At 40.2% G+C, this 12,257-nt stretch overlaps 1 protein-coding gene across 3 annotated transcripts; it reads left to right on the top strand.

The window, feature by feature from the left end:
- Window positions 1–204: 204 nt before the first annotated feature.
- LOC130163283 (deoxycytidylate deaminase-like) lies at window positions 205–11,812 on the top strand. Of its 3 annotated transcripts, none has more exons than XR_008826457.1 (6): window positions 205–335; window positions 1,729–1,828; window positions 3,441–3,576; window positions 6,647–6,763; window positions 6,990–7,871; window positions 8,148–8,244. XR_008826457.1 is itself a non-coding variant. In XM_056367376.1 (6 exons), the coding sequence occupies exons 1-6, from the start codon at window positions 295–297 to the stop codon at window positions 10,516–10,518; spliced, it is 573 nt and encodes a 190-aa protein (XP_056223351.1). In that variant the 5' UTR covers window positions 205–294; the 3' UTR covers window positions 10,519–11,812. The 3 variants fall into 3 exon arrangements, 2 of the variants coding, with proteins under 2 accessions (XP_056223351.1, XP_056223347.1); XM_056367376.1 differs by lacking the exon at window positions 6,990–7,871 and adding an exon at window positions 10,434–11,812 and having other exon boundaries at window positions 1,732–1,828; XM_056367372.1 differs by lacking the exon at window positions 6,990–7,871 and adding an exon at window positions 10,434–11,812.
- The last annotated feature ends 445 nt before the right edge of the window (window positions 11,813–12,257 follow it).

Below are 12,257 nucleotides of genomic sequence, written 5' to 3'. Positions count from 1 at the left end.
TTTTCTTTTAAAAAAATATGTTTTGTTTTTTATGAATTAAAGACACCATCTCATAACTCTGAGAAAAGTTTTCTTGCTGCTCTGTTTTTCACAAGTGAATGCATTACGCTTCCGTACCTTACGTCACGGAACTCAATTGTAGGTCTGTGGCTGTGTACCTATCAAAATGCTGTGGGAGGGGCGGGACCACAGTTAGCGCGGGAGAGTTCTTCCTGTTCTCTGTCACATCCAGCCGTTCAGTACACAAGCCTCAGTCCGGAGAAAAGCAGGGAAATCTCCAGTGTTTGGAAGAGTATGGAAGAAATTCAGCCGCCGAGGCCTGGTCAGATAAACGGGTAACTAGTTTCTTTCTTTACATTGGAAATGTGAGACACAAGACAGGCAATGAGACTGACACGAACAAGCTGGTGGAGTGTCCTCTGTACCGCATGCTGCTGGATTTCCCCAGCGTTTGTTAAGTTGCCTCGTTAATTTTCCGTTCAGTGATTTAGTGTCTCATTTAAAACACCAGACTGAGTGAATCTGCTCCATTTCTCATCCTGTCACCGTATCTGTTCAATTGAATCGTTAATTCATAAAAAAAAAAAGTGTACCTGGTTCTACATGAAGCTAGCTTGTTGAATACTCTACTTATGTAGTATATTTTCCAGTATCTGTTCTTTACTTGAGTTTTTCTTTTATTTATTTTTTAAAGAAACTTCATACTTTTACTTCACTTCACTTAAAAGACAAATATTGTACTTTTGACTCCACTACATTTCTATGAAGTACTCTTTGAAGCAGAGCTTTTAGTCGGTGAATGAATTTTATTTTATTTTTTAAAATGTGATATATACATACTCTGTGTTCACAAGCAGCAGCTTTGGAAGTATGGAAGTACAGCAGCAACAAAAACTGCAATTCTTTGCATGGCCGCTTGATGCTGGCTCCTAGAGTGAGTCAGTCCCTATAGACCCCCATGTTAAAATGTCCAACTTTACAGCAGAAATAACCATGTTTAAAGCCTGGTACAAAGACAGTTTTGATTTCTATAACTAAATTACTCCTTCACGACAACTTTACAGGGGTGAATTTTTATATAACTTGCTCGTTTAAATCTTATTAAGGCTTAAAGTTCTGTACTCCAGTACTTTAACCCAAGTAAAAATCTGATGGAACAACTTTCACTTGTATTGTAGTAATATTTGACCATGAGGATCTATACTGTGACTCCAGTAATTGAGTTGTCTACTTTGCCCGCCTCTGCTGGCAGTATCCTTTTGGCAGTGGTGGATTAAGAATTTGGCTCATGTATTTGTGTAAAAGTGATGTTTCTTATGGGTCTCTTAGATGACTCAGTGTTGAGCAGGGTTTTTACTTTTAGACTAAGTTAGAAGTCAAAGAGCCACTGGGCGTGCTGCCAAAACTGAGCCAAACCAGGATTAAGCAAAAACATTTTTTTGGAAAGCTTGTGCACACACCCCAAAGAACAGCGGCAGCTTCAGCTTGTTCCCCTGCTGCCTGTAACAGTGGCAGACTGTGAGCCATGATCTTCAAGCTTTTGCTGATGATTATGCACATAAGGCTTCTCCTCAAAAGATTACTCTGTGAAGTGATTGTGTTTGTAGTAATCTTGTTGCAAATCATTACTGCTCAGAAATGAGCTGTGTTTTCAGTAAATGGAGGATTGATCTTTCATTTAGATCACAAAACTTTACATCCTCTATCTTTCTGTGCATTTCTCTCTAGCAGTGTAACCAGAAAGAGAGAAGACTACCTGGAATGGCCGGAGTACTTTATGGCTGTTGCCTTTCTGTCAGCCCAAAGAAGCAAAGACCCAAGCTCACAGGTGTGTGTGTGTGTGCGTGCGTGCGTGCGTGCGTGCGTGCGTGCGTGCGTGCGTGCGTGCGTGCGTGTGTGTGTGCAAAGTATGTAATTGATTTTGGAAAAAAAACATTCTCCGAGACACTTAACCTATTTAGGTGTAAGAAGACATGTAAGAAGCTTTTCCAGATCTCATTCTTGTAAAGGAAACCATATACACTGAACAAATATAAACACAACACTTCAGTTGTTGCTCCCCTTTTCACTAGTTGAAATAAAAGATCTAAGACATTTTCTAAGCACATTAAAAGGCTTATTTCTCTCAGATGTTGTTCACATATGTGTTTAAATCCTCATTAATAAATTATAAATCCCCACAGGTGTGTCATATCAAGATGCTGAGTACACAGCATTATTATTGCACAGGTGTGCTGTGGGCCGGTCACAATAAAATGTCGCTTTAAAATTTGCAGTTGTATTTTGGAAAAAAATTCACATCTTGGGCTACAGATGTGCGTTTTTATCTGGTGTCACCACCATTCGCCTCATACAGTTGATCAGGTTGTTTATTGTGGCCTGTGGATTGCTGGCCCACATAAGCTTCCAGCCAGAGATGGTTTCTGATGATTGGTGCATGGCTGGTGTATGGCTGCTCTCAGACGATCTTACAGGTGACGAAGCCGGATGTGTGTAATCAGCGTCTTGATATGACACGCCTGTCAGGTGGAAGGATGATCTTGGCAAAGGAGAAGTGGTCACTTATGCGGATTTATTATGCGGAGTATTACGGCCACTTTGAGGGAAAAAAAAGAAATCAGAAATTTCAAGAATAAAGTTGTAATTTTGAGAATTAAATCATATATTTATTAAAAACAAAAGTTAGAATTAAAAATGTAAAACTTTTAGACAAAAAACTATTTTTGGGAATATTACAGCAACCATTAAACGGGGTGAAAGTGTCAGCCTGAGCTGCTTCTGGCAGCTGCTGTTGGTCTAACAATAGAATAAACTCAGTTTCTTCACAAGCTTTTCAATGTCCTGATGATGATGATGATGATGAGCCAAAAGATGAAATATCTCCACATCTGTAAAACCTCTGCTAAAGTAGAACTTCACAGGATGCTCCACTTTCCTCATTTTAAAGCTTCTGATATTTCCCTCTAAAACAACACAGAACCTAAAATTACAACTTTACTCTCATAATATTATGACTTTATTCTTGTTATATTATGACTTTATTCTTGTAATATTATGATTTTATTCTCATATAATAAGGACTTTATTATCATATTATGACTAAAAATCTCAACATTTTTTTCCCTCAATATGCTCCTAATACTCTCATAGATTTAAACAGATGTGAACATTTAAGAAACTAAGCTCCCTGTGTGTGTATAGAAAAAATCATTCAATTTATGAAAAATTAGCATAAAAGCATTTTTTTTTTTTTTTTTTAAAACAGTCATTGCAAGTAAACAAAATAAGAAGATGCTGTTAGAGCAACCTTAGAAACGAGCACAGACCAGCAGTTTGAATATGTAACATACAGACCACACAGCAAGCAGAATGCCCACACCCTTACTGTGTGAGATACTACTGAAGGTAGTGGCCTGTTCAATCTGTGTCCCTCTCTGCAGGTCGGGGCGTGTATAGTGAACCAGGAGAATAAGATAGTTGGCATTGGTTACAATGGTATGCCCAATGGATGTGATGATGACCTGCTGCCATGGGCACGTGTTGCTGATGACCGACTTGAAACTAAATACCCGTATGGTGAGAATGCATCTGCGCACACACTCTTTTCATTTTGGACAATAATCATTCTGGTTTTACCTTTTATGAAAAAAAAAAGTGAATACACAACAAAATAACAAAGTGCTCTTAGTTTCCTCTACCACACCACAGAAGTCCGTAGTAATCATGTGACATTGTGTGGGAGGTTTTCTGGACTTTAAGGGCATTTGTGTGTGGAGCAAAGACTAATTCATTAGTGGTCCATACTATGCTGCTGAGTTCTCTTCATGTCTCAGCGTTGGCCTGTAGAGGGTGGTACAGGATAAATAATGAAGAAATCTTAAACTCCTTCTCCATTGATCAGATACTTTCATATTGTACTTCGTATTTCTCACAATTTCTCCTTTTTCTTTCTTTCCTTATCTCTTAGTGCTTAACTAAGGGTGTGACAGAGGGTAAATAAGTCATCTACAGCTTTCTCCATTCACAAAGAGTTCTTTGTCTCCTTGTTTTACTTTTTTACCGTCAACAAATGGACTGAAAATTCCAGAGAAAATCAGTCTATTCACACAATATTTCTGCATAATAACTAACACTTAAACAAGACAAACATTAAAGGCCTTTATCGCGAGGTTTGGAATTAAGTGAATGCTTTGGAAAAGTTTTGAATACACGCTGTTTTCGCCTATTGTTTAAAATATGTTAATCAGTCCCTCCAGAAAGTCTCTATTAACGCAAAAATCATCCCGTGAGTTGAACCAATCATGCCAGTCCCTCTGCAAAACCTTGATGTACGTCACCAAACTCCTTCCTTGTTTCTGGTTTTGAAGCATGTGAAGCTGACATGTGACATGAAGGTCTCACATTTACCAAACATTACTGTTAAAGACTGTAAAGCTGATGTTTTGCACGAAAATGGGTTAAATTGTATTGTACCGCTGCAACATTGTGGTGGAACCCCACCACTAAAGAGTCATGTAGAGAACTAATAAAAACAAATGGCAAAAGTTGTCATATTGACATTTAAAGTATATTGATTGATTTCCCAACATAGATCATGCATCAAGAAACACTCAAAAAAACATTCCATCTTAAAAGATGCTGGTCGCTGCCGGTAGCCTCTGAGCTGCTCAGTGAATTAAAACCTTAATTAGTAATGATGAAAAGACAGAAAACATCCTTTCAGTCATCATTCACTCTGATCAGACTGTTTCATAGGCAGAGATCACCACCTGGACTGCACTGGGTTTATTCTCACTAGTACAAGTTGCCTTTGATTTTTAATTAATTGTTAAAATATATATATATATATATATATATATACATATATATATTTTATGAAGATGCCAACTATTTTTGTGATTTTTTATTTTATCCTGCAGTTTCATTGCAAAAAAAACATTGCAACATTCATCGGAATTTTTAAGAAATCATGTATTTTAACCCACAACAATCCCAAAAAAAGCCTGTGAAATCCTGGAGGGACTGATTCAAAAAATTTCCAAGACATGTCTTATATTACGAAATGCATTCCTTGTTTTGAAATTAACTTTTAGATAGGGTTTTTTGATATTGTTCATTTAAAACTTCTATGCATTATTACTTTTACATTGATAAATGGGGCAAATGCTGACATTCGCTTAAGCCGATGCATGATTAGTGAAAGTAAAAGCATATGGGTGGGTGCAATAATGAGGCTCTTACTCTGGTGTGCTATGCACTAGGGTAGGTGGTATAGCAAAATGTGGCACAGAATTGGAATAGAATTCTGAGTCTAATGCGTGTGTAGACAAAGACATTCCTTTCCAAATTCCATGCTATATTTTTGCTACACAGCCTGTCGTAGGGCTAGCACATCAAGTATGTGGGCGTACCTATGTTAAACTACTTAAATGAAGTCATGCAAATGGGGTAAAATGTTATTAAAAGTTATGGAAAAGCTTTGAAAATTCATTGGTAGAAATGTGCGGGAACCCTGACATGTCCAACACATCTGTGTCACAGATGAGGACAAGGGACCAGTAGTAATACTGGGTTGGCCTGCTGCATGCCCACTCTGTTAACAAGGGAAAAGCAAATGTATTATTATTATTATTATTATTATTATTATTATTATTATTATCATTATTTTCCAAGCTGTAATGTCTTTCAGAGCACAAAAACTGTAAACATGATGGTCACTTGTTCATCATGGTGCTGTTAAACCAGAAACAGAAAGCTTCACTGAACTCAGGGATGACAGAGTGAAGCTGCAACCCTGAAAAAACTTTGAAGTTTGAGTTCACATGGAGACTCAGCAGCTACAGCTCACTCTCTCTCTCCTGGAACTCAGTGTGTGAGCTCTGTGGTCATGTGACATTGCTCGGAACAGAAAGGCAAACTCGTCTGGCAGTGGAAAAGGGGTCAGTTAACTTTTTTAAGCAGGTTTAGCCATATTTAAAAAAAACCTGCTTATAAAAGGTATTACAGACTCAAAAATCTCCAGAGCAGCGTCTTATATACAGTCACATACAAATCCACATCGCTTTGCTGCACATGCGTCTGGGAGACTGTTACTGGTTGATGCCTTACAGAACCTAACACAAGTTAAAAAACCACAGTACTTAACCACAGTAAATGATCATGGTTGTAGTGATAATTAAAACTGATTTTTGGGGTGTGCTACTACATATGTGAAAAGTTGTAAAAAGTCTTTTGTGACTCCAGAGGGAGAAGTTTAATGATTGTCTCATGTGACATCACTTGAGGTCATGTCAGTTGGAGCAGTTTAGCTCACCAGACCTCGAACTCGCTCTTCATTCCTCTTAGAGGCTACATTAGCTGCTACTAGCATAGCACACCGAATCTCAAAAGTTTAATGAAAAGCAAATAAGAAAACTTTTAGCCGGTAATGTAGGCAGTAGGCTTTGACAAGGAAAAAGAATGGATCTGGATTTTAATGTAAAAGAACAGACATATTTATGTTAGATCTAGATGATAAACTCTGTGAAATTGTTTGGCATTGGCAGAAGTATGCGCTCTACTAATTGCCATTCTAGTTGAACTTAAAACAAGAAAACATGCAGTGTCTTGTATTGACTGGGGAACATTTCAATGCTCTGTCTCACAGTGTGCCATGCAGAGCTGAATGCCATTATGAACAAGAACAGTGCTGATGTGAAAGGCTGCACCATGTATGTGGCTTTGTTCCCCTGCAACGAGTGCGCCAAGCTCATCATCCAGGCAGGTGGGTGTTGAACACACACACACACACACACACCACACACACACACACACACACACACACACTCTCACTGTAAATATTGGTAAACCGATACTGGTTTTTGAAGGTGCTGATGTTCAGTGTCTAAAAATTGGGAACTTTCTTCTTAAAACCACTTACATTCAACATATTTAGAATTAATAGTAGTTCTATTAATAACAGATTCTGCTTTTTATTTTGTCATTTTGAGGTAATGAGACGAGATTGATGAAGAAAATATTTTTTGCACTGCACGAGCACTCTGACTGCTGTTATTCAGTACCAGCCTCCACGTACACAAGATGGCAGATGCTGGCGCATTTTGGCTGCTGCACCGTCCCTGATCCTAGTTTCTGCCTTTGATGCTGTAACCTGGCAGGTAAAGTTGCTGTGAGTCTTTGGCTACATGCTATCTACCTGCCATCGTCCAATCCAGACAAACACTACTGACTAGCATCTCCGGATCAACATATCCACCTGCTAGCTACAGGACTCCCGTTGTCCTGCTACCAGGCTGCCACATCTCAAGCCACCATGAGCCCACCTGCTTTCCTCCCGGGATCTTTCTGTCCCGGGGTGCTCAGCCCTTCTGGGCTCTGGCTGGTTTCCTCTGCTTACCACCACTGCACCAGGCTGACCCCCACTCTCCGAGCAGGATCACAGGGGTAACTAGCCGGGCTACCTCTCCTCCTCAACAGCTGTTTGCATGCTGCCGCTGTTATGCTATGGATCATCCCATGGATACTTCTGGGATGCACACCGCTTCTCTTTCCCCAGACACCAGGCTCCTGGCCACAAGCTAGCGCTAGCTTTGGGCTAGCACTCTCCAACTGGACCACGCCGCCGCTGTACTCCACTTCAGATCTTCACAATATCCTCCTCAATATCACTGGTTCAGCTCTCTCCTGGCTAAGGTCACACTCACAAACAGACAACAGTTCATCAACAGCTGCACCTCTTCCACCACTCCGCTGTCCCAAGTGACCCCCAGGGTTCAGTGCATGGTCCTCTCCTGTTCTGGTTAAGAAAATAGGACCGACAACCAGTCCATGAGAAATCTGTCTTTGCAAAACCGATGCATAGTGCAAAAAAGGTTAGGGACCACTCTCATAGTAGTTGTGCAAACAATTAATAAAGAAAAAGAATCATTTTATTGTCCAAGTATGATTTACACACTCTGAAAAAGTTGACCTCTGTATTTATAACACACACACACACACACACACACACACACACACACACACACACACACACACACACACTAGGACCAGTGAGCACTCACACCAGGAGTAGCAGGCAGCTATAAGATTAAGTCTTTATTTTTCACTCTTGCCTTCTGTGTCCCTTCATTACCCCTCTGTCTATCCAGGTATTAAGGAAGTGGTCTATCTTTCTGACAAGTACCATGACACGCCGGAGATGACTGCCTCCAGAAGACTGCTCAGCCTGGCAGGCGTACAGCACAGGTGAGTAGCAGCTTTTCTCTGGTCCACAAAAAGTGTGTTGCTTTCTTCACACAGATTTTCAGGCACTGTTGTTTTTTGATGATGTCGTAATTAACCTCTTTTGTTGCATCAAATTTTTCCATCTGTCATCCTCTAGGTATTTCCTTAATTTCTTAATGCTTTTCAAATGGGCTAAGGAGGTACATTTTCTTTTCAGCGCAGTTGTAGGTGAACAGAGAAATCAGCATCACTCAGCAAACATCTTTGTCCTGTTGAAATGAGAGGCACACTGACACTGAAGACTTGCAATCAAAGCTTAATTATAACTGAAAATCTTTCTGTACCTCCATTGTAACTTAGCTGAACTATCAAGTCCAAACAACACTACTAAACAGTAGTAGGAAACAACAAGGCAATAGGGTAACAACAGCCTGTCATGGACACAACTCATAGTCGTAGTCAGATGAATAAGATGTGAGCTATGACACAATGCCTCTCTATCTGATCCACCACAGATAACAATAGCAGTCAGGACATGCAGGAGGCAGGTGGAGGTTACACATTTTTAAAGTCAGCCAGAGTCCTCCAACACATGCCAGGGGTTTCCTGGTTTATTGAATTAAATTCACACTCTAACATTTGTTTCAAAGGGTCTCTCAATCAAAACAATGAGAAAAGACATCATGAAATAGCATGTAATCATGGGAGTTGTTGTCTTCACCACCATTACCATAAGCTCCTCCCGGTTTGGATTCCTTCAGTGTCAGTGGTTCAGGAAATCAAACAGACCTGGTGATTCTAAGCGTTAAAAACACTGAATAAAGCAGTTTGACATTTAAAGTCAGAGTTTGAGCGACACTGTACGGAGGACAGAGACTCAGGGAAGAGCTGGAGCTGAGATTGATGCTAACCTTTGTTCTGACTGTTTCTCTGATAACTTATGAAGCAGACGTTCAGCAGGTTTTTACCAGCAGCTGAATTATCCACAGAGGTGTCCTCCTCTCCATAACAAACACACCATGGGATTAAAACCAGTAGAAACACCCAGAAAGCAATTTACTTTAAAGATCAGAGATTCACCGACGTCTTAAGTGGACAGCTGAGCCGTCTAATATTTACTCAGCTTTGTTCTCTGAAGTCAAACGTCCAGTCATAGGCCTCTTGGGTCGACGCTCAAGGTGTTCCACTTCCGTTGCCCTTGTCAGCCACTGTAATTTCTGCTAATAGACACGTAAAGCTTGAAAAATAGCAAGACATCGAATCTTCAGATCATGTGACGCAGCCATGAGGTGTGAGGTGCATGTCACACAGGCCGTGTGTTCCCGGCCTTACACATAGTTGTTAATGTAAAACATTTATTAGTGCAGGTTGAAGAGTAGCTACACCATGGCTAATAATTCTGCTTGTGCTGCTCTCTGCTGATTGCTCTGCCATGCCCTTATCACTCCAGCACTTCACAGTACATCACTGGTACGCCACAGTTGGGCGTGGTCAGCTGTGATGATGGGCGTGGTCAGACATACAGAGGTCGTTGCCACAATGCTTTTCAGGCTCTTCCCTGGCTGTGTGAATAGATCAGCTGAAGAAAACATTTAGACAATATCAATATATTATTGTGGTCTTTTTTTCTTATCATCTAATTCTTCAACACTCAGTAATCAGTTTACACATGGACCCGTTGGCGCTATGGTTAATCCATGGATCGAAGGGTCGGGTCATAAAAATGAACACTGATTAATAGTTGATGGGTCATGGAAAAAAAAAAAAATTACATCCTCTATCCTGGGGACCCAAAGTGCAGTGGGCTCATAATTTTGTGCTATTTGGACACGCGACACATTCAGTATTAATAAACTAACAACTACAGATGATAATGGCAAAGTAAAGAAACATCGGATTCTGGGACAGTTCCTGGAAGGAGTCACAGAGAGCGAAGCGACTACATGTTGGGACAAGTGATGGTTTATGGTTGTCACACACACACAAACACACACACACACAAACACACACACACACACACACACATCCTGTTGACAACTTGTCCAGACCCATGTGAAAATTTATCAGGGGACAGATGAAAGTGTCACTTGAAAAGACAATGAAAAGGTGACTTTGGTGCTTCATGTTTTTATTTGGTGTTTCCTGTGTGTCCCCATACCTGTGCATTCCTGACTTATGTGTGTGTTGTTTTTTCCTCTGTGTCTTGGCAGGCAGTTCAAGCCCAGGAAGATTGAGATTGTCATTGATTTTAATTCCATTAACCACCCTGGAATGCTGAACAGCGCAACCAAGTGAAAATGCAAACGGCTCACCTTGGGGAGCCGCAGAACGAAGCGGGGAGGCAGAGGAAGACTGACGAGATTGAAAGGGACTTTGATGCCTCTTTTCTGTATGTCTTCTTGCCCCCTGCTTTGTCCAAAGGAAAACTCAAGGATACCTCGACTTTGGCGTCCTTTGATATTTTGATTTAACGGGATATTCAAGATAGTTTAATCTGAGGCTTCACCCTTTTTGGCTGACTGCAGTGGAAGGTCTTTCCATGCTGCTTTCAGAGTTTTTATTTTTTTCTGTCTTTTAAAATTTCCTTTGGGTTTAGGAATACACAAGAACTTTGAACACTCTGTGTTGAGCGTTTGATTTTAAACTCTTTTGTGTTGTCAATCAGATCTTCTCATGGCTGTCTGCACAGGGGAAAACCTGAAATCAGTTTTTTCTCCTTCAAACCAGGTTCCACATTAATACAGAAGTGTCTTGATATTCAGTTCATTTGACCTTCCAGATTCACAGTGGATGCTGCCCAATAAATCAGTCTTGTTCTGTTGGAACCTGAGAGCCGCTGTGTTACTGTCGGCCTCGTAGCATCTGGGTGAACAGTTGGGCTTTCAGGGGCACAGTCTGTGTGTGCGCTACTATGTTACAAGTAGTTTATAAAGAATGACGAGACCTGTTAATCCAACCTCGGTACAAATTTCACTTTTAGAGTGTGAATTTCTTTATAATGCTGATGTGGGTATTGAAACAATTGTGTTCTGAAAGTGTTGCTGCTTCAGTTGGTGAGACAAAGTTTCTGTGATTTGAATGCGTTATTGTTTAAAATGTCACAAAAAAATGTTACAACTATTGGTGACACCGTGGACTGCAGGGCATCACCCAGAGAAGGTGTTAGGCCCCAAATTCCCCAACCTAGGCTCAGAGGGCTGCCAGGCTCAGAATACACTGGTTTGATTGTAATGTATTCAGGGATGCCTGACTGCAATATGTGATGGGTCGAAAGCAAGAATGTTTAAATCCAGAGCCAGCAGATTCTCTTTTAATTATCACTAAAAATCTCTTTAGAAACATTTTATTTTTATTGTATCTGTGGATGATTAGACCACATGTTCTTCCATTAAGCTGAAAAGTGTTTTATTTTTGCTGTCATACTGTTTAATATGTTGTTGAGGACAAGCATATAAAACCTAATCATTTGTTCCTAACATGTCTGTGTGTGGAATACATGAATGCACAGTGGCTTCAGAGTGTAGTGCCCTTCACTTTTTGTTTTTTCCCATCAATATACACTCAATAAACCACAATGACAAAGTGAAAATGTGTTTTTTGGATTCTTTCATAGTTAAATTAAAAAAAAAAAAAAAAAAAAAAAAATTCTCATTCACAATAGAATTCAGAGTTAATTCAGTACTTTGTTAATTATACACCAGTTATAGCATCAAGTCTTCTTGGGTCTGTCTTTACAAGCTTTGTACACCTGGATTTTGGCAGTTTATCTAATTCTCCCTGATCCTCTCCGTCAGATTGCACCTGTGAACAGCCATCATCTGTCTCTCCACAGATATTCTATGGGGTTTAAGTCGGGCCTTGGCTGGCCCACTCGGGGACAGTCAGACTTTATCCAAAGCCGCTGCAGTGTTGTTTTGGGTCATGGTCATAATGAAAGATGAACTCTCATCCATGTCTCAGGTCAAGCAGGTTTTCTTCAAGGACCCCTCTGTATTTGGCTCCATTCATCCTTTCCTCAATTCTGACCGGTCGCC

This window comes from Seriola aureovittata, chromosome 3 (genome assembly GCF_021018895.1).
Source record: "Seriola aureovittata isolate HTS-2021-v1 ecotype China chromosome 3, ASM2101889v1, whole genome shotgun sequence".
In the NCBI taxonomy this organism is placed as follows: domain Eukaryota; kingdom Metazoa; phylum Chordata; class Actinopteri; order Carangiformes; family Carangidae; genus Seriola; species Seriola aureovittata.
The sequence above is the reverse complement of the archived record's forward strand: the minus strand, read 5'-3'. Positions and strand labels throughout refer to the sequence as shown.